This window comes from Carcharhinus amblyrhynchos, chromosome 1 (assembly GCF_965287045.1).
Source record: "Carcharhinus amblyrhynchos chromosome 1, sCarAmb.v2.hapA, whole genome shotgun sequence".
Lineage (NCBI taxonomy): Eukaryota > Metazoa > Chordata > Chondrichthyes > Carcharhiniformes > Carcharhinidae > Carcharhinus > Carcharhinus amblyrhynchos.
This window is the reverse complement of record NC_137324.1, coordinates 102720186-102743536: the sequence shown is the minus strand read 5'-3', so window position 1 is coordinate 102743536 and position 23351 is coordinate 102720186. Positions and strand designations below refer to the sequence as shown.

The following is a 23351-nucleotide window of genomic DNA, read 5'->3' as shown; positions in this document are numbered from 1 at the left end:
AGTGTCAAATTCTCTGTCCTCGCTTGCAGCAGTGGCTGGGCATGAACAACCAAAGAATTCCAGCCAATGAGTGTGAATAATTCAGAACAAAATAACAGAAACAGGACACCAAATTTCTGGAAGGTGCTGGAAAGGCTAAGAAGTATTTTAATCCACTGATAACATTGCGATGGCTCAAAGGAGCGAAGGAGATTAATAACTGAAAAACAAGGGGAAAGGAGTTGAAAAACAGACAAAATAAGAGAAGTAGTATGCCACACAATACTTTAAAAATGGTGTTGCATGAGTTGGTTGTGAGGATGGCTCCTCTGCAGCACCATCTCCATTATAGCATACCTGGAAGGTAACAGAAGGATGCATTAAGCTGCTGCAGACCAATGCCGGCACTGGACAAAAATCACAACAATACAATAACATTAAGGCTAATGAAAGTCTAAGTGGCAACAGAACCACTCCAACACAAAAATTTAAAAATATGTGTGGAAATAGCTTTACAGCTATTTGACCTTCTTTGTTCTTTCAAATGACTTCCATCTACAATGGATATTAGCAGCAAGTGTCCTTCAAGTAAATAGAACGGCTCTGCATCTAGTTCTCTGCTAGTCCTAACAGATTCATTATCAGATAAGCGTGATAATATCTACAGATATGGTTAGTAAGATCTTGGCATCTTTGCTAACTAAAGATCACCATGGCAATGTCTCTTACATCCAAAGCACTGAAAGTGTGACTGCAGAGCTCTGAGTGAATCATGCAATCAAATTTAATCAGGCCTTCAAACCATCTGTGGAAGTAGAAATATGACACTAGGAGGCTTTAATGCAGAGATATTTGCTGCCAAACTATTTGCATAGGTGTTCATAGTTGTAGCTGGGAGATCAGTATTGGGCAAATTGAGAATACATTTCAATCAGCCTAAACAATTTGCCATCTTCTTCCAACTCCAAATAGATCACAATGTAGGGTCATCCCCAATGGGATACACTGACCCCCACCAACTATGGCAAGGTGCAAGACATAACAGACTACAAGATGAAGATATGTAAAATTGCCAGCTCCAACGCACCCCTCCCTGATGAGCTCAACACATTCTACACCCATTTTGAGCGAGGTCAGCGAGAGCACGCCCTCCACCCTGGAAGCTCTGGATGAACGTGTATTTTGGGTCATCATTGCAGATGTCTTGAAGGCCCATTCACAGAAAGCAACTGGCCCAGATGGGGTACCCAGACATGCACTCAGACCCTGTGCAGATTAGCTGGCGGGGGTATTCACAGGCATCTTCAATCTCTCTTTTCAATAATTTGAGGTTCCTATCTGCTTCAAGACGACAACCATCATCCTGGTACTTAAGGAAAACCAAGCAGCATGCCTTAATGACCATCGACTGGTGGCCCTGACATCCATCATTATGAAGTGCTTCAAAAGGTTAGTCATGGCACAATCAATTTCAGCCTCCCAGACGAGCTGGATCCACTACGGTTCACCTACAGATGCAACAGGTCCACAGCAGATGCCATTTCCCTGGCTCTGCACTCAACCCTGGAACACCTAGATAACAAGGACACCTATGTCAGATTCCTATTTATTGACTACAGCTCAGCCTTCAAAACTTATTTCCATGAAACTCATCTCCAACTCCGTGGCCTGGGCCTCCCTCTGCAACTGGATCCTGAACTTCCGAACTCCCAGGCCACAATCAGTAAGGATAGGCAACACCTCCTCCACAATCATCCTCAACACCGGTGCCCCCCAAGGCTGTGTTCTCAGCCCCTTACAATACTCCTTATACACCTATGACTGTGTAGCCAAATTCTCCACCGATTCAATTTTCAAATTTGCTGAGGACACCATCATAGTGGGTCGGAATTCAAACAATGAGGCAGAATACAGAAATCAGATAGAGAATCTGGGTAGACTGGTGCAACAATAATCTCTCCCTCAATGTCAACAAAACAAAGGTGATTGTCATGACTTCAGAAAGCATAAAGGAGAACATGCCCCTGTCCACATCAACGAGAATGAAGTAGAAAAGGTCGAGTGCTTCAAGTTTTTAAGGAGTCCAGATCGCCAACAACTTGTCCTGGTCCCCCAATGCTGACATTATAGTTAAGAAAGCTCATCAACCCCTCTATTTTCTCAGACGACTAAGGAAATAAGAAAATAAGAAATAGGAGCAGGAGTACGCCATCTAGCCCTTCGAGCCTGCCCCGCTATTCAATAAGATCATGGCTGATCTGAAGCGGATCAGTTCCACTTTCCTGCTCTCTCCCCATAACCCTTAATTCCCTTGTCTATCAAAAACCTATCTACCTGTGACTTAAATATATTTAGCGAGGTAGCCTCCACCACTTCAACGGGTAGAGAATTCCAGAGATTCACCACCCTTGAGTGAAGAAGTTCCTCCTCAACTCTGATCTAAACTGTCCCCCCTCCTTATCCTGAGTCTGTGCCCTCAAGTCTTGCTATCCTTTCTAAGTAGGAAGAATCTCTCCACCTCTACCCTATCCATCCCCTTCGTTATCTTATACGTCTCTATAAGATCCCCCCTCATCCTCCTACACTCCAACAAGTACAGACCCAGTCTATTTAGTCTCTCTTCATAGTCCAACCCCCTCATCTCTGGTATCAGCCTAGTGAACCTCCTCTGCACTCCCTCCAAGGCCAATATATCCTCTGCAAGTGTGGTGACCAAAACTGCACACAGTACGCGAGCTGTGGCCTCACCAGTACCCTGTACAGATGCAGCAAGACTTCCCTACTTTTATATTCTAACCCCCTCGCTATAAAGGCCAACATTCCACTTGCCTTCTTGATCACCTGCTGCACGTGCAGACTGGGTTTTTGCGACTCGTGCACAAGGACCCCCAGGTCCCTCTGCACTGTAGCATGCTGCAGCTTTTCGCCTTTTAAGTAACAATCCCTCCTACTATTATTTCTGCCAAAGTGGATAACCTCACACTTGCTAACATTATACTCCATCGGCCAGGTCCTCGCCCACTCGCTCAGCCTATCCAGATCCCTCTGCAGACTTTCCACACCCTCCACGCAATTTGCTTTTCCACTCATCTTCGTGTCATCAGCAAATTTCGTCACCCTACACTCAGCCCCCTCCTCCCAATCGTCTATATAAGTGGTAAATAGCTGAGGCCCCAGCACCGATCCCTGCGGCACTCCACTAGTCACCAACTGCCAATCAGAATCGCACCCCTTGATACCAACTCTCTGCTTCCTATTAGACAGGCCAATCCTCTATCCACACTAACACCTTACCCCCAACTCTGTGCACCCTAACCTTCTGTAGCAACCTTTTATGAGGCACCTTATCAAATGCCTTTTGGAAGTCTAAAAACACCACATCCACCGGTTCCCCTCTGGCTACCGCACTAGTCATATCCTCATAGAAATCCAATAAATTCAAACACGACTTCCCCTTAACGAATCCGTGCTGCGTCTGCTCTATCAAACCATTCTTTTCTAGGTGCCTCGCTATTTCTTTTTTGATGACGGATTCTAGCATTTTTCCAACTACAGACGTTAAACAACCAGCCTATAGTTCCCTGCCTTTTGTCTGCTACCTTTTTTTAAACAGCGGCGTAACATTAGCCGCTTTCCAATCTTCTGGCACTCCCCCTGAATCCAGTGAATTTTGGTAAATAATTGCTAAGGCATCCACTATCACCTCTGCCATTTCTTTCAGAACCCTGGGATGCATTCCATCCGGTCCTGGGGACTTGTCCACCTTCAGTCCCATTAGTCTATCAAGCACTACCTCTCCAGTGACAGTAATCACATTCAGGCCCTCAACTCCTACCATTCTATCTTTAAGATCTGGCAAACTATTCGTGTCCTCCTCCGTGAAGACCGAGGCAAAAAAAAATTTAAAGCCTCAGCCATTTCCTCATCTCCCACCACTAAATCCCCCCTCTCATTTTCTACGGGTCCAACATTCACTCTAGCCAGCCTTCTCCTCTTTATATATTTGTAAAAATTTTTACTGTCCTTCTTTATATTTAGTGCTAGTTTAGCTTCATAGTCTATCTTTCCTTTCTTTATCACCTTCTTAGTCATTCTTTGTTGATTTTTAAATCTTTCCCAATCTTCTAATCGACCACTACTTTTAGCCATTCTGAATGCATCAGCTTTTAATTTAATACTCTCCTTTATTTCCTTAGATAACCACGGCTGGTTATCCCTTCTCCTACAGTCCTTCTTTACCATCGGAATATATTTCTGCTGAGTGCCGAAAAAGATTTCCTTAAAAATCCTCCACTGTTCCTCAGCCGTCCTACCTACTAATCTGTGCCCCCAATCTACATTTGCCAATTCCGCTCTCATCCTATCGTACTCCCCTCTGTTCAGAGGACACAGGTTCGGGGCCCTACTTTTTCATCCTCCATCTGCATCAAAAATTCAACCATACTATGATCACTCGTCCCAAGTGGATCCCTCACAAGAAGATCCCTAATTCTACTTGCCTCGTTACACAACACCAGATCTAAGATAACTCGCTGCCTCATAGTTTCCTTGAGCAGTACGTGATGGAACCTATCCCGACAGCATTCCAAGAACTCTTCCTCGAGCCCACCACGTCCGACTGCATCCAATCAATATGCAGATTAAAATCCCCCATAATTATCACCAACAAATTTGGGTTGTCAGCCACGATCCTCACCAACTTTTACAGGTGCACCACAGAAAGCATTCTTTTGGGTTGTATCACAACTTGGTATGTCTCCTGCTCAGCCCAAGACCCAAAGGAATGACAAAGGTAGAGAGTGTAGCCCAACCCATCACACAAACCAGCCTCCAATCCATTGGCTCTATCTACACTTCCCACTGCCTCAGCAAAGCAGCCAGCATAATTAAGGACCTCATGCATACCGGACATTCTCTCTTCCACCTTCTTCCATCGGGAAAAAGATACAAAAGTCTGAGGTCACGTACCAACCGACTCCAGAACAGCTTCTTCCCTGCTGCTGTTGAACAGACTTTTGAATGGACTTACCTTACATTAAGTTGATCTTTCTCTACACCCTAGCTATGACTATAACACTACATTCTGCACTGTCCTGTTTTGTTCTCTATGAATGGTATGCTTTGTCTGTATAACATGCAAGAAACAATACTTTTCACCGTATGTCAATCCATGTGACAATAATAAATCAAATCAGATCTTCAAAAGTGGCACTGGGGCCAGAAAAAGAAAAATTAAGTGGCAATGAAAGTCTAAGTGGCAGCACAACCATCCCAACTCAAAAATTAAGAAAATATGATGGAAATAGCTTTACAACTATTGGATCTTATTTTGCCCTTTGAATGGGTTTCTAGCTGCAGTTGATTGCTGTGTCCATGTAATCCATTAAAAAAAGGGGATGACTGAGAAATGATGGTGTTCCGTATAAAGGCATTGTGTGCGTGCAATGTTTTTTCATTCTTGTGCCATTAGAAAATCAGAGTCTTCCTGGATATCAGGCAGGAATCCTAGGTCCAAACTAAGTGGATGCCTAGCACCAATGATTAGCAAGGTAAAGTGTGGACAGGGCGTGAGGTGTACTTGATGGTGCAAAAAAAAAAGGGATGGTGATAGATCAGAAAGGGGGCAGACAATTTCAGATATTACTTGATAAAAGATTCCTGTTCTCTAAGAACTTTCAACAAACTGCAATAATCACAAAATATCCCAGTAATATATGAACCAATCTTGTGACTTCATGGACCTCCTTTTGCCACATTTGTGACATCAGTCAACATATCATTAGATATTCTCTTGGGCAGAGCAGGAGACATACCAAGTTGTGGTACAACCCAAAAGAATGCTTTCTGTGGTGCACCTGTAAAAGTTCAATCCAGGTTTCCGTTCACTGCCTGATGCTGAATCAGGCTGTTCATCGTCTAGGTGTCATATCTGAGCCCAAGATGAAATTCCAACCACATGTCCAAGCCACCAATAAGACTATCTGTTTTCATCCTTCACATTGCCTAACATCACCCATGCCTAGTTCATTTGTTGTGGAAATCTTCACCCATGCCTTTGCTACCACTAGACTTGACTAGTTTCCGATGTTCTATCCTCTGTAAACCTGAGGTTATTTAAAACTCTATCATTCCATGGGTGGAATTTTCCAATTTTACACAAGAGTGCACAGCAAGCAGGAAAAAATGTGTTGAAGCCACCGGCCCCACAGAGGCCTCCCCGCCCCCCGCCATATCATTTGACTGATTGTGGAAACAAAGTGAAGGGACAGGTCCCATGAAATAATGTTGGTGGTCACAGTCTGGCTACCAGCAACTTTGTTTTGTTAAAGACCAAATTGCCGTTTTTAAAGGGAGCTGTTTCAAACAAGTCAAAACTGAAGATCCCCCACCCTGCAACGCCCACTTCCCATACATAACTCCTCCCTGGTAGTCCTGAGGACAGTGCCAAGGAATGACCTTCTCCCACTCTAAATGATGCACTCACTTGAACACTGCTGATAAGTTCTATTTACCAGGTGCATGTCTTGGGAGACCTTTCATAATTCATGTCAGTATAACTGTGATTGGATTATATAATTGCTGGGGGGTATCAGGCATAGATGTAAATTTATTGATATGGGGGTCCAAATGTTGGACACCAAGATTCCCATTATAAAGTGGAAGATGGGGACAATAGTGTTACAACTTTACATTGGCGTGAAATGCAATTTGTGTCTCCAGTGGGATTTTCTACTCCTGCTGTTGATATTGTCCAATGAAAATGAAAGCAGAAACACCCTCTTTTTCCCAGTCTTAAAAAGCACCAAATTCTGTTCACATAAGAACTAGAAGCAGGAGTAGGCCATCTGGCTCCTCGAGCCTGCTCTGCCATTCAATAAGATCATGGCTGATCTTTTTGTGAGCTCAACCCCACTTACTCTCCCACTCAACATAACCCTTAATTCTTTTACTGTTCAAAAATTCATCTATCCTTGCCTTAAAAATATTTAAATGAGGTAGCCTCAACTGCTTCACTGGGCAGGGAATTCCACAGACTCAGAATCCTTTGTGTGAAGAAGTTCCCTCTCTACTCAGATCTAAATCTGCTTCCCCTTGTTTTGAGACTACGCTCCATAGTTCTAGTTTCATCCACCAGTGGAAACAACTTTCCTGCTTCTATCTTATCTATTCCTTTCATAATCTTATATGTTTCTATGAGTATAGCCCCAGTCTATTCAGTCTCTCCTCATAAGCCAACCTCAACTCCAGAATCAAGCTAGCGAATCCCCTCTGCACCCCGACCACCAGTGCCAGTATATCCTTTTTCAAGTAAGGAGACCAAAACTGTACACGTTACTCCAGGTGAGGCCTCACCAGCACCTTATACAGTTGCAACATAATCTCACTGTTTTTAAACTCCATCCCTCTAGCAATGAAGGACAAAATTCCATTTGTCTTCTTAATTAACTGCTGCAAACCAACTCCTTGAGATTCTTGCACAAAGACACTCAGGTCCCTCTGTACAGCAGCATGCTGCAATTTTTTACCATTTAAATAGTAGTCCATTTTGCTGTTATTCCTACCAAAATAGATGACCTCACATTTACTAACACTGTACTCCATCTGCCAGACCCTCACCTGCTCACTTAGATTATCTATGTCCTTTTGCAGACTTTCAGCGTCCTCTGCACACTTTGCTCTTCCACCCATTTTAGTGTCATCTGAGTTCTGACACACTACACTTGGTCCCCAACTCCAATCATCTACGTAAATTGTACACAATTGCGGGCCCAACACTGATCCCTGAAGGCACACCACTAATCACTGATCGCCAATTAGAAAAACACCCATTTACCCCCACTCTTTGCTTTCTGTTAGTTAACCAATCCTCTATCCATGCTAATATAATACCTATAACATTGTGCACCTTTGTCTTATGTAGCAGTCTTTGGTGCGGCACCTTGTCAAATGCCTTCTGGAAACACAGATACACCATATCCACAGGTTCCCCACTGTCCACTGCACAAGCAACGTTCTCAAAGAATTCCACTAAATTAGTCAAACATGACCTGCCCTTTATGAACCCATGCTGTGTCTTACAAATGGGACAATTTATATCCAGATGTCTTGCTATTTCTTCCTTAATGATAGGGAAAATGCTTGAATCTACTACAGAAGTTAAGCTAACCAGCCTTTTGTCTATCTCGTTTTTTAAAACAGCAGCATTACATTTGCTGTTTTCCAATCTGTGGGAACCACCCCAGGGTCCAGCAAATTTTGGTAAATTACTACTAGTGTATTTGCTATTTCTCCCGCCATTTCTTTTAGTACCCTGGGATGCATCCCATCAGGACCAGGAGACTTGACTACCTTTAGTCCCATTAACTTGCCCAACACTACCTCGTTTGTGATAAGATGGTAGGAGTGGAGGGCCTGAATGACATTGTTACTAGAGGGGCGGTGCTCGACAGACTGGAAGGACTGATTGTGGACAAGTCCCCAGGACCGGATGGAATGCATTCAAGGGTTCTGAAAGAAATGGCGGAGGTGATAGTGGATGCCTTGGTGATTATTTTCCAAACGTCACTGGGTTCCGGGGAAGTGCCGGAAGATTGGAAAACAGCTAATGTTACACCGTTGTTTAAGAAAGGTGGCAGGCAAAAGGCGGGGAATTATAGGCCAGTTAGTTTAACGTCTGTTGTAGGTAAAATGTTAGAATCTGTCATCAAGGAGAAAATAGCGAGGCATCTTGAGGAGAATTGTTTGGTAGAGCAGACGCAGCACGGTTTCATTAAGGGGAAGTCGTGTCTGACAAATTTATTGGAGTTCTATGAGGATGTGTCTAGGGCAGTGGATAGAGGAGAGCTGGTGGATGTGGTCTTTCTTGATTTTCAGAAGGCGTTTGACAAGGTGCCTCACAAGAGGTTATTACAGAAGGTCAGGGGGCATGGAGTTGGGGGTAGGGTGTTAGCGTGGATAGAGGATTGGCTGTCAAATAGGAGGCAGAGAGTGGGGGTCAATGGGTGCTATTCAGATTGGCGGTTGGTGACTAGTGGAGTGCCCCAGGAGTCGGTGCTGGGGCCTCAGCTATTTACCATTTATACAGATGATCTGGAGGAGGGAACCAAGTGTATGGTGTCGAAATTTGCTGATGACACCAAGATTGGGGGAACGGCAAATTGCGCGGAGGGTGTGGAAAGTCTGCAGAAGGATCTAGATAGGCTGGGCGAATGGGCCAGGAAATGGCAAATGGAATTTAATGTTGGCAAGTGCGAGGTGGTCCACTTTGGTAGGAATAATGGTAGGAAGGACTATTAATTACGTGGCGAAAAACTGCAGCATGTGACGGTGCAGAGGGACCTCGGGGTCCTTGTGCATGAGTCGCAAAACCCAGCCTGCAGGTGCAGCAGGAGGTCAGGAAGGCGAATGGGATGCTGGCCTTCATAGCGAGGGGGATTGAATATAAAAGTAGGGAGGTCTTGCTGCAGCTGTATAGGGCATTGGTGAGGCCGCAGCTGGAGTACTGTGTGCAGTTTTGGTCGCCGCACTTACGCAAGGATATTTTGGCCTTGGAGGGAGTGCAGAGGAGGTTTACTAGGCTGATTCTGGATTTGAGGGGGTTGAACTACGAGGAGAGGCTGAATAAACTAGGCTTGTACTCGTTAGAGTTTAGAAGAATAAGGGGAGATCTCATTGAGACATATAAGATGATGAATGGGATGGATAGGATAGAGGTGGAGAGGCTCTTCCCGCTCAGAAAGGACAGTAGTACTAGAGGGCACAGCCTCAAGATAAAGGGGGGGGCGGTTTAGAACGGAATTGAGGAGGAACTTCTTCACTCAAAGGGTGGTGAATCTCTGGAATTCTCTGCCTGTTGAAGTGGTGGAGGCTGCCTCGCTCAATATTTTTAAGACGCGGGTTGATAGGTTTTTGATAGGCAAGGGGATTAAGGGTTGTGGGGAGGGGGCGGGAATGTGGAACTGAGCCACGACAGATCAGCCGTAATCTTATTGAATGGCGGGGCAGGCTCGAGGGGCTAGATGGCCTACTCCTGCTCCTATTTCTTATGTTCTTATGTGATAATGATAGTTTCTAGGTGCTCACCTGCCATAACCTTCCTCTCGTCAATTTTTGGCATGTTATTTGTGTCTTCCACTGTGAAGACCAACACAAAACACCTGTTCAATGCCTCAGCCATTTTCTCATTTCCAGTTATTACATCCTCCTTCTTGTCCTCTAAAGGACCAATGTTTACTTTCACCACTTTTTTTCATTTTATACATTTGTAGAAACTTTTGCTATCTGCTTTTATATTCTGAACTAGTTTACTCTCAATCATAAATACATATCAGCCCTGTAATTATCGGTTTCTGATTAAGCAAAGTCTTGATTCTCCTTCTTGCTTTCCAATTGTTCCACTGCCTCACCATTCCTCATCTCCAGCCTTACAGCTTCAGAAGTATCTGAGTTCTTCCAATTCTATCCTCCTGAACATCTGATTTTAATCACTCCACCACTGATACACATGCCTCAAGTTGCCAAGGCCCTAAGCTCTGGAATTCCTTACCTAAACCTCTCCTCATCTCATGTCTCTCCTCCTATGAAACATCCTAAAAACCACCTCATAGGCTAAAATTTTGGTCTTTGACTTAATGTCTCCTTTTGTGGCTTGATGTCAGTTGATAATGCACTTGTGTAGTTTCTTGGGACATTTTATTTTGTTAATAATGTTATATAAATACTGTTCCTGTATTCAGGATACAGAAATTGGATTCTGTTACTTTTCACATTGGGTAGCTCTTCACATGTAACCACTGTTCTTCCATACAGTGCTTCAACTGCCTGAGACAGAGCTCCAAGTTTGCTACTTTCAAGGCTTTGGGCCAGATTTTCACTGATGAGGCAGATGGTTTGAGTGCCATAGAAAATACTCTCATGATTTATTAAAAGTTTTGCAAATATTATACACTTTATAAGATGAAGTAAGTGCAGGGAACATGTTTTCATTGTCACACTTTGCTGATTGGCTCAAAGTAAATAGCAGGAAATTAAAACTGAGGCACTTAGTAATATATGAATAAAAAGAAAGGTTAAGCACACTGGTAAGAGCCAAATAAATAATGCGAAGTTATTAACTACTTATGAAAGTAACTAATTATCACCAGTCAGGAGGATGGACCAACAAAACATATTTAAAAGAAACAATCAAAATCATTCAAACAATTGGATCAAATGACCTGTAGCTACACTGCAAATATGATACAAAACTGATTTTCCAAATATACTTAATTTCCTGAATAACTGAAATCTCTAATATTTGAAATCTGAGCCAATACATGATAAAATTGACCCACTGAAGTTTTTCCATGATCATTTAGTCTCTCCCATAGCCTGAACTTAATATTTTGTCCTGGCCAATGGAGACCTTATTGAAACTGTACAAAAACTGGCAAAATGCATCATTTTCCCAGGGTGTATTTAGTTAATCAAATTTATCTAATATCTTTTTGGTCTCTAATAACATTTAATTCTGAAAAACTATCAAATACTCAGACTTATTCTGTCCATTGGAATCAATTTCTTTTTAAAAAAGTCACACGTGCAGAGTCAATCATACACACAGATGGACAGCCTTCACCAAATTTCCTTTCAATAATAAAATACAAATGAATTGTGACAGTTATTTCAGGTGAACTAAAAGGCTCTTGTAACCTGTAATAAAAACAGAGCATGCTGGAAACAATCAGCAAGTTAGGCTTAATATTTATGAAGAAAAGCAACGAATCAATGGACCTGCTTTTCCAGTCTGCAGCAAATGAACAATGTACGCAATATACACTTGCCCACAAGACTTCCTGTGGGCTTTTGAACTGCAAGTAATGGTAATGAGGGAGATGAAGTAACATAGCACCCTCTACAAGTGACCTAGGCCCTATGCAAACAGGGCAAGCACAAACAACATGACTTCTCAATCAAACTGAAGAAACCTTAAGGCATGCAGAGTCTCAACACTAAATTACAACACGCAATTAAAATTCATATGCATAAAGCAAAATAGACAAGATAAAAATAGAAATTATGGAAATATTCAGCAGATCAGGTATAACCAGCAAACAGAGAACGTTAATATTTTGGGTTGATAACCTTTCACTACAACTGGTAGAAGTTTTAAACAAATACAGAGACTGGGAAAGTGTAGGTTGGCGCAGAACAAAAGGGAAGAACAAGAAAGCGGCTAATGTTACACCGTTGTTTAAGAAGGGTGCCAGGCAAAAGGCAGGGAATTATAGGCCGGTTAGTTTGACGTCTGTTGTAGGTAAAATGTTAGAATCCGTCATCAAGGAGGAAATAGCGAGGCATCTTGAGGGGAATTGCTTGATAGAGCAGACGCAGCACGGTTTCGTTAAGGGGAAGTCGTGTCTGACAAATTTACTGGAGTTCTATGAGGATGCGTCTAGGGCGGTGGATAGAGGAGAGCCGGTGGATGTGGTCTTTCTTGATTTTCAGAAGGCGTTTGACAAGGTACCTCACAAGAGTTTACTGCAGAAGGTCAGGGGACATGGAGTTGGGAGTAGGGTGTTAGCGTGGATAGAGGATTGGCTGTCAAATAGGAGGCAGAGAGTGGGGGTCAATGGGTGCTATTCGGATTGGCGGTTGGTGACTAGTGGAGTGCCCCAGGAGTCAGTGCTGGGGCCTCAGCTATTTACCATTTATATAGATGATCTGGAGGAGGGAACCGAGTGTAGGGTGTCGAAATTTGCTGATGACACCAAGATTGGTGGAATGGCAAATTGCGCGGAGGGTGTGGAGAGTCTGCAGAAGGATCTAGATAGGCTGGGCGAATGGGCCAGGAAATGGCAAATGGAATTTAATGTTGGCAAGTGCGAGGTGGTCCACTTTGGTAGGAAGAATGGTAGGAAGGATTATTACTTACGTGGAGAAAAACTGCAGCAGGCGACGGTACAGAGGGACCTCGGGGTCCTTGTGCATGAGTCGCCAAAACCCAGCTTGCAGGTGCAGCAGGTGGTCAGGAAGGCGAATGGGATGTTGGCCTTCATAGCGAGGGGGATTGAATATAAAAGTAGGGAGGTCTTGCTGCGGCTATATAGGGCATTGGTGAGGCCGCACCTGGAGTACTGTGTGCAGTTTTGGGCGCCGTACTTACGCAAGGATATTTAGGCCTTGGAGGGAGTGCAGAGAAGGTTTACTAGGCTGATGCCGGAGTTGAGGGGGTTGAGCTATGAGGAGAGGCTGAATAAACTAGGCTTGTACTCGTTAGAGTTTAGAAGAATGAGGGGAGATCTCATTGAGACATATAAGATGATGAATGGGATGGATAGGATAGAGGTGGAGAGACTCTTCCCGCTCAGAAAGGATAGTAGGACTAGGGGGCACAGCCTCAAGATAAAGGGGGGCGGTTTAGAACGGAGTTGAGGAAGAACTTCTTCAGTCAAAGGGTGGTGAATCTCTGGAATTCTCTGCCCGTTGAAGTGGTGGAGGCTACCTCGCTAAATAATTTTAAGATGCGGGTTGATGGGTTTTTGATAAGAGAGGGGATTAAGGGTTATGGGGAGAGGGCGGGAATGTGGAACTGAGCCACGACAGATCAGCCATGATCTTATTGAATGGCGGGGCAGGCTCGAAGGGCCAGATGGCCTACTCCTGCTCCTGTTTCTTATGTTCTAAGACAGATGCAAAAAAAGGAAAAGTTAGAAAATCCTTAATTTTTTTATTTATTATATAGCTCCAACAATTATAACTGAGGGAATGAGACACCACAATTATAAAAATAAAATTTCCATGCCACAGAGGTTATTTGGTGGTAATTAAGTTTTACTATGCATTAAGAAAATAATTTATTTTTGACTAGACAAACCCTACCTTTTTCTGATGAGTTAAGCAATATCTAATAGGCAAGTATAGCAACTTCATGCTGTTGTAAGCATGTGAATACTGAGTTTCTGGGCAAGATACTGCTATTACAACAAAATTTGTGGAAGTGCAGGGCAACTCACACAACAACTTCTGGATTTAACAGTGCATGTATAGATATTGGAAATTGTCAAGGGGCTCGCCACTCTTATTACTCTTATTACTACAGAGTCTGGGTCACTGTTTTCAGATTTGCCCTACATCAGCACCTCTGCTTTGTTGGATAATTGGAAAATTAAACTATTCAGAATAGTTGTGATACAGAGACACAAACTTAGACATTGCGAAAAGGGAATGAAAAAAGACTGCTTTAACCCAAACCAAAGAATCTTATGATTCCACAATAACTAATGATAGTCATAAAAAAGCAACACCTCACATTCAACTGATTTAAATAAGCGTCATCCACATAATCCTATCCACCCACTCCCTTCATTATATCCCATTTCCTTCAGCAATGAGCAATATTTTAAGTCAAAACAGAGTGACAATTTTAATAAACTTCCATTTTATCATATGTGTCACGAGGTTGAGTTTCCACTTGTTTCTTCTGCTAGTTAAATGAGCATAATTTAGGCTGAATTGGCTGAACCCAGGTAACGGCTCTGGCAATTTGAAATGGAATTGTGTTATACCCAAAACCATCTACACTCAAGTTTTTGACAATTTATGTTGGTTCAAGATTCAATTTGCAAAACTCATGTCCTCCCAAACAATTGTCCACAACCGCGGGTCAAAAATGCATTTTGGTTTGGGAAGGCACTTCCAACTGTTCCTAATTTCTTAGGAGCTCAGGGACCAATAGGCAGGTTAAATTTACTAAGAAGCTATCAGGTCCACCCTAATAATTCAATATGGTAAAGACAAAAAGTAATTTTAAACAATGTTAAATCAGGTTACTCATAGGTGCTTATTTTTGGTGATAAATTTATTTTGTTAAAATTACCATTCTTAATTACAAAAATTCCATTTTAATGGAAAAGTAAGAAGGAAAAAAATGTTATCTAACTGTGCGGCTTCATTGAAGATTTTAAATGTGATTATGCAAGTCACTTTTACCTGAAAGTGTAAATTAACCACTTCAAGTGCATTTTGGATGGAATTTCCTACTGCATCCAGAACAAAAATGAGCATTTGTATATTGCTGAAGAGAGATAATATTGTCGAAGCTTTAGTTCTGAACAATCAGGATAAAGACAAGAATGTGAAATTTCAAACAATTATAACAATTTATACTGTAGGAGAAAAATGTTGATTGTTGGCGATTCTGACTGAACGGCTGAAGTATCGTCAAGGAGGATGCAACATGGAATTATAGGATCCCCATGATCTTGGGTAATTCAGAAAATGTGCAAGGTTTGAACATATTGCAGTGAATGGGTCTCTGTGTATGTATGAATGTATGTCTTCTTGTCATTGTAAATGAGCCATGTTGCGAACTTGACTGATTATTTTAAATTGATCGTTAGTGTAGCTATTCACACACTCAGGATTACTCTGCAAATGCTGCTCAATCACAAAATCATATCTAACAGTAGACATTTTGGGTTTTGTATATGGATTCATATAACATGTAAAATGTCAACGGAACTAAACTGTACCCAATAATTTGAATCAAGCTTAATGAATAGATTCCAACTTGATAAAACTAATGATACAATTTTTTAAAAAATGAGTTAATTGTTTTACAACCAAATACACGGAGCTGTACATACCACTGTTGGACATCTGAAACAGATTGTTCTTCTCAAACTTCTTGAAAACACTTCCTTTTATTTCCACAAACTATTTAAAAAAATGATTTAAATATCAATTTGGATATATTAAATAGCATAATATATACTCAATAATATGAACTTCCTGATTTTGAATAAGAATACAATTGATGAGATGGTGTTGCATTTTGAAATTAGAAGCAATGAAAGAAAGAAAAATAAAAATAAAATCATGTAGATTAGCAATATAATCGCCAAGTGCCTGCCAAATGCTACACAGTCACAGGTTAGATCTTACCTGGGTTATATTTGATGCAAAAGCTAATATATTGTCAGAGTTCTCATTGGTTAGAGTGTTCCAATAGCATTAAGCATTTTGATTTCAAAAAAATAAAGAATCGTAGGACAGGGGAAGGATGGGAGGAAAGAAAGAATTGCGTGGAAGCTAGGGAGGAGGGTGACGGAAAGAAAAAAGGATTATATCATCTTGATTAAACTGAAAAATACTATACAGATTTATGATTTCAAAATAAAGGTTTTCAAAATTATGAATGATTTTAATAGAGTAAATGCGGTGGAAGTGTTTCTAATGGCAGATGGATCAATTAGAGGCTTCAGATGTAAGGTGACTGGTAAAATAATCAGAACCGATTATCAAGTAGCACATATCATGAACACAGTGAATTACACTGATCCAAAATTCACTGTCTGAAAGGCTGGTTGTGGTAATATTCAAATATGAACTGAATAAATACCTGAAGGGAAAAAAATTACAGGGAGCAGGATTTTCTGTGCAAACCGCTGTGAAGGCAGCCCATGGGATCTTCTGATCCTGGTGTTGTGAATATGGTTTCCAGCAGAATTGAAAGATCCCACCAGCATGAAAGGTCAGAAATTCTGGCCCGGATTTTGAGGAGCAAAATTACTCTACCAAACAGCTAGCACAGGTACAATGATACAAATGGTCTGCTTCTGCTTTACACCATTGTGTGGTTTTAAAAATACTAGACTTTACTGGTAAAATTGAAATCTATGCATTTCAGCTTTTCTTAAAATATATATACACATGCTTATCAAATTTGAAACTTTATTTTTAAAAATCAGATCGCAAGTCAAAGTGAGTCTCAGACTGAAATTGATAGTAGAAGAAACCCATATTTGAGGCAAAAATTACTCACATTGTTCGACATCATAATGGTAAGTAACGACTTGTTGTGGGAGTTAAAAGCAACATTCAAAGTTGTTGCTTGCACCATGACTAGAATTGTATGAAGGACTGTAATAAATTTGTCAAGGTTAGAACAAAAACAGAAAAGAAAAGCTGAGGGGAACAGAAACACTGAAAGCGAATGACGTAAAAGAGGCCATTTGTGCCCTAAGCTAAAACATAATTATAAGTAGTATTGATATGACAACATACTATAACTTGTTAGCATTTAAAAACATATACAAAGTAAATTTTCAGCTTAAAGGCATCTTCCGATACTACTATAATTATTTTACATTTTGACTACCTACTAAGTAAGATTGCATTTAGCAGAGATCCAGACTTGTTACAAGATGCTTGCATAGCTTTTCATGCATCATTGAGCCATAATTTGCTGGACTAGGGCAGCTAGATCTGTCTTGCCTGTTGAATTATAATTATATTTTGCAGTTGCTGAAAATGCAAGTTTATAATACCGCAACAAGGCAAACTTGGCATATGGGACCCGAATGAGAAGGGAAAGCAATTGCATATTTCCTTAATCAATCTCATTGAAAGACTGTGAAATTCACAAATGCAAAGACACAGAAAATTAAGTACTGGCCTTAGCAGTGAAGGTCAAATTCCATGAGTCAAGCAAGAAAGTCTTCAGCGCCAGAGAGGTTGCTTGGCAGTGATTAAGACTTATCTCATTGCTAAAAGGGTATGTAGACTGAATAGACAAAATAACTTTCTGTGGCAAGTTTAGTTTGTATCTACTGCACAAATTGCAAATTGATTTTATTCAATGCATTTCAAAGGTGGACCAATGAACAAGCTGCCATTTTCATGCAAGATGGAGTAACACATCTCTGATAATGCACCAGAGAAGGCTCACACAGGTCAAATGGCTCACCCCTGCTCCAATTTCTAACAATCTCATGACCAAACTTTGTATTTGCTCATTTAACCACACAGCTACCCTTGTCTGAAGTTGCTATAGCATTTGTGCAGAAATAACGATGAGCACAATTCGTCTTTCAATTACTTTTACAGCAAATAATGGTTCAATATCATTTTGCATTTGCCACAGCATCTTGGTAGCTCACATCTCACACTTTGGTTACGCTTGCATCGTACTTCAAAACTATTCAACAGTGTCCAAGTTCCTTTCAGGAACAGAAAGCAATAAGTGATGCGTACTCCAAAGCGGTACTTACAAAAAAGATACAGATAACAAAGCTCAACTTTTAATATATTTTACATACCTATGCCCTATATTTGGCATGGTTAAACTTAAAAACCTAATTACTTCAACAACAAAAATTGTTAAGAAAGTTAATAAATCCCGAAGCTTTGATAAGACTGTACCAAAGGATACAGACATAAAGCACAGCCATGAAGAAGTGAGGGATCACACCAATATGAGCTCGTTTTTTCTTTTTAGGTTCTGTTGCTGTCCAATACAGTGCATCCAAAATATCTTGCCCAAAGGAAGAAAAAAGGCGATCTGCTACCTACAGAAAAATCAGACTGCTATATTAATATTAGTGGAATGTTCTCCAAAGTCATCTAACCCAGTACAAAAAACAATATTATACCAAACATTTGTCACATATCTAATTTTTTGTACACGGTTTCAATTTTTGTAGATATTAGTAAAAAGTGATATAGTTGTTTAACTGAAAGCTAAGTCATTTCAATTGGATGAACATAGGCCAGGTTAAATGGCAGAAAACAAAACAGCATATCAGCAGTAGGTGATATTAAATTATAGGTAAATAAGATACAGGTTCAATACATTCTGGTTAAAAGGGAGTGTATGACAGCATTTTTTCTAAAAGGCGTTCAGTAAAAACAGGAGATTACTTCAGAGGATGTGGAGGAGTCACAGTATTGAGAATGTTGAAAGTTGAAAGTTTTGTCTCACAGAATAGTGAGGGAGGTTGCAAAATAGGTAACAGAGATTGACCATATTTTTGTTAAAATATTATTTCAGAAATTGAATTAGATGCAAGGAATGGGGAGAGAGAGAGAGGGAGTGAACGAGAGAACATCAGCAATGACAAGAAAGAGAGAGACAAGGGGGAAAAGAATGTGTGCGAGCAACATGCATGCTGCCAAAGTTGAGGAGAGGAAAAGAAAGGATGAAAGGGAGGAAGAGAGAAAGAAAGAGAACAAACAGGAGTAAGAGGGAAAAGTCAGGTGCAAGGGTAAGGGAGGGAGAGAAAAGGTGAGGGAGATGGAGAAGCAGAGAGAAAATGAAAAATAGGTAGAGAAAGAGAAAGAGAAAGAGAGAGAGAGAGAGAGAATAGGTAAAGAGGGGGAGGGGCAGTTGCACGCAGAAATCTTTTTAACACATCTAGATTTTAACAGGGGCTCCCCAGCTGCTTCTCTCCTGCTGTTCTTACATTGCAACCCAATGTTCCCCAATCACCTTTTTATACATAGAGTAGACAGAAATAAGGCTTTCACCAACAGCAGGAAATATAGTTGTCCTATTTTCTTGGAAGATTGTGCTGTAGTTTTTAAATCAAATAAACCGAGGACAACTGCAAGGAGTTTTGCTGATGCCCTCACTCTACGGAGCTGCAGCTGTGTTTATATCTGTTTGTAATGAAATGGATTGGACACACCAGAACTGTGCAAGAATTTTGAAAACTAAAAAATTAAAAATATTATTAATGGGACAGACTTAAAAAGATGACTACCAAATTGAAGTGTAATTAAAACAAATGGATATCCTATTGGCTTCAGCAAAAATAACATACTTCGCTCTGCTCAATCTTAATTCCCTCCAAACTACATTTATACACTTGAGTTAAGATTTTCAGACAAATTAATTATTTATATGAGTCTTGCGGGGAAATTCTTACTTTGATCTTACATACCTCTAACATATTGTAGATGATGTAGAGCTTGATGACAGATTGTCCTCTAATGAGATGGTACATCATGGAATAATCCACGTAGTGCATCATAACAAAGCAGATGACCATTATAACTGCCTTGAGTATGTCACATACCTGAGCAGGTTGTAGCAGTCGTCCATCACTGAGAATAAAAGAAAACACAACACTTTTATCCAAGACATTCCAGAAATATAAAATTCTTTTTTTCAGGAATAGTGAGGCTGGTGATTAGTAACTATCAACTTAGCATACAAATTAGTGATGTTTTCCAGAGGTATGTTGAAATTCCTTTAAAAACCTCTTGCTCTTTCTTGGCAGAAGTACAACAGCCTAATCGTACTTTCTAGCAACTGAAGCTAAACTGGTTGCATATAGTTCCCTTTTTGAATACTGGTAGCACATGAGACTCTTTCTACTTGATGAGAATAAACCTAGACCTCAGTGAACTGTTTACAATGTACGAATCAGTGGTTTGTATAAAAAGACGCTTTCTACGCAATGGACAGTGTAGTCTAATGCTTATGGAACTGATTAGTAACCCAGAGGTTCAAATTCCATCACAAGTAGTGAAATTTAATTCTATTAATCTGTTGGCCAGCATCAGAAGCTGATCATGAAAGTTGCCATATTATTGTAAATATCCAATTGGTTCACTGATATCTTTCAATAAAGTAAATCTACCATTCTTTTTCTATCTCCCACACCACACTGTTGACTCTTAACGCCCTCATGCAATTAAAGACAAGCTACAGATACAGTATCTCAAAACTGGCTACCAAGTTCGTACCAGTTTTTAGGTTGGATAGTTAGGGTGAGCTTGGGTCAGATTAAATGTTGCTAGGACTACTCTGGCACAGGAAAAGACAGGCACACAAAACGAATAACTGCTTGGTGCGCCACCATATTAGTGCAGCACGTGAGTAAAATTATTTTCTGACTTAACATATCTGATAATTAAAATTCATGCATTGCAGCTTTTAAAAAAAAATCCAGATTATGGACATCGTAATTTTTGCATAGCTAGAGACACTATAGCTGTACAAATACTGGTTGACCAGTAATCACATACATTTAAGAACCAGTTAAAATTCTCACGAAGTGATTATGGTCAGCAATCTAATCAGCTTCAGAAGTCTTATTACTAGCACCATCTTTGTATTTACTTCACATATTCAATGTCAGCATTTCCCCAACGCAACACCAGTAATACACATCATCTTCAACAATAAAGGACTCAGTTATAGCTAAAAACCCTGAAGAGTGCCTCCATGGCAATGAAACATGACTTGATAGCATTTTTTAAAAAATCTCTTGCTATCACAGACACAACTGTACACTTTCTTAAAATCAAACTTGAAAGGAGATTTTGTTGTCTCTCCTGAATCCAACTTTAAGCGCTCTTGGTTGATTTCAAAGTCAGATTTTTGACTTGGGTGCAAGTCTAAATGATTGACTCTATGAGTTAATGAATAATTAAAAACTTGAATAGGTTTGTGAAGGCAAAAAGCCGGTTTAGCTCAGTAGCAGGTAGATGCTACAATGGACCAACTGTGGGCTTCCATAGAAGGATAAAGAAGATGAACTGACCGGCCTGTTTCACATATGTTTGGGACAGTGAAGCAAAAGATGAGGGTGTGTGGGTGGGGTGTGCGAAGGAGTAAATTCTCCAGGCCCGCTAGCCTGGAGAATAAAGCTACAAACAAAAAACGTCATCAAACCCTGTGCAATACACCTGCCTTAATCAGTTCCCACCAGCAGAGGGTGATAGTCGAGGACTGTTTCTCAGACTGGAGGCCAGTGACTACTGGTGTGCCTCAGAGGTTGATGTTAGAACCCTTGTTATTCGTTATTTATACAATGATTTGGATGTGGATGTATGAGGAATGGTTAGTAAATTGGCAGATGATACTAAATTAGGAGGTATTGTTGATAGCAAAGAAGGTAATCAAAAATTATACGGGGGAATCTTGATCAATTAGGGAAGCAGGCCAAGGATCGATAAATTAATTCCAATACAAATTAGTGAGAGATATTGCATTTTGGAAAGTCAAACCAGGGTAGGACTTATACAGTGAATGGTAGGGCCCTAGGGAGTGTTGAGGAACAGAGGGACCTAGAAGTACAAGTACATAGTTCATTGAAAGCAGTGTTACAGGTCGACAGAGTGGTGAAATTGGCATTTATCACACTGGCCTTCATCAGTCAGGGTATTGAGCATAGGAGTTGGAATATAATGTTACGGTTGTATAAGTCATTGATAAGGCCACACCTGGAATATTGTGTACAGTTTTGATTAGCCTGTTATAGGAAAGACACTGATAAACTGGAAAGAGGGTTCTGAAAGAAATGGTGGAGGTGATAGTGGATGCCTTGGTGGTTATTTTCCAAACATCACTGGATTCCGGGGGAGTGCCAGAAGATTGGAAAATGGCTAATGTTACGCCGTTGTTTAAGAAGGGTGGCAGGCAAAAGGCAGGGAATTATAGGCCGGTTAGTTTAACGTCTGTTGTAGGTAAAATGTTAGAATCCGTCATCAGGGAGGAAATAGCGAGGCATCTTGAGGGGAATTGCTTGATAGAGCAGACGCAGCACGGTTTCGTTAAGGGGAAGTTGTGTCTGACAAATTTATTGGAGTTCTATGAGGATGTGTCTAGGGCGGTGGATAGAGGAGAGCCGGTGGATGTGGTCTTTCTTGATTTTCAGAAGGCGTTTGACAAGGTACCTCACAAGAGGTTATTGCAGAAGGTCAGGGGGCATGGAGTTGGGGGTAGGGTGTTAGCGTGGATAGAGGATTGGCTGTCAAATAGGAGGCAGAGAGTGGGGGTTAATGGGTGCTATTCAGATTGGCGGTTGGTGACTAGTGGAGTGCCCCAGGGGTCAGTGCTGGGGCCTCAGCTATTTACCATTTATATAGATGATCTGGAGGAGGGAACCGAGTGTATGGTGTCGAAATTTGCTGATGACACCAAGATTGGTGGAACTGCAAATTGCGCGGAGGGTGTGGAGAGTCTGCAGAAGGATCTAGATAGGCTGGGCGAATGGGCCAGGAAATGGCAAATGGAATTTAATGTTGGCAAGTGCGAGGTGGTCCACTTTGGTAGGAATAATGGTAGGAAGGACTATTACTTACGTGGCGAAAAACTGCAGCAGGCGACGGTGCAGAGGGACCTCGGGGTCCTTGTGCATGAGTCGCAAAAACCCAGCTTGCAGGTGCAGCAGGTGGTCAGGAAAGCGAATGGGATGCTGGCCTTCATAGCGAGGAGGATCGAATATAAAAGTAGGGAGGTCTTGCTGCGGCTGTATAGGACACTGGTGAGGCCGCACCTGGAGTACTGTGTGCAGTTTTGGTCGCCGCACTTACGCAAGGATATTTTGGCCTTGGAGGGAGTGCAGAGGAGGTTTACTAGGCTGATTCTGGATTTGAGGGGGTTGAACTATGAGGAGAGGCTGAATAAACTAGGCTTGTACTCGTTAGAGTTTAGAAGAATGAGGGGAGATCTCATTGAGACATAGAAGATGTTGAATGGGATGGATAGGATAGAGGTGGAGAGGCTCTTCCCGCTCAGAAAGGACAGTAGGACTAGAGGGCACAGCCTCAAGGTAAAGTGGGGGGGTTATAACGGAGTTGAGGAGGAACTTCTTCACTCA

General features: G+C 41.3%; 1 protein-coding gene across 3 annotated transcripts in view; it reads right to left on the bottom strand.

Annotated features, from left to right (window-relative positions):
- Positions 1–23351, bottom strand: part of LOC145343528 (transmembrane anterior posterior transformation protein 1 homolog) — a 107246-nt gene that overhangs the window by 59229 nt on the left and 24666 nt on the right. For all 3 annotated transcript variants that reach the window (XM_080189784.1, XM_080189787.1, XM_080189794.1), the window contains exons 4-7: positions 19683–19845; positions 18173–18308; positions 16784–16881; positions 15606–15675 (exon numbers count right to left, since the gene is read on the bottom strand). In XM_080189784.1, the coding sequence (XP_080045910.1) occupies positions 15606–15675; positions 16784–16881; positions 18173–18308; positions 19683–19845 (467 nt within the window). The remainder of the gene's footprint in view (positions 1–15605; positions 15676–16783; positions 16882–18172; positions 18309–19682; positions 19846–23351) is intronic.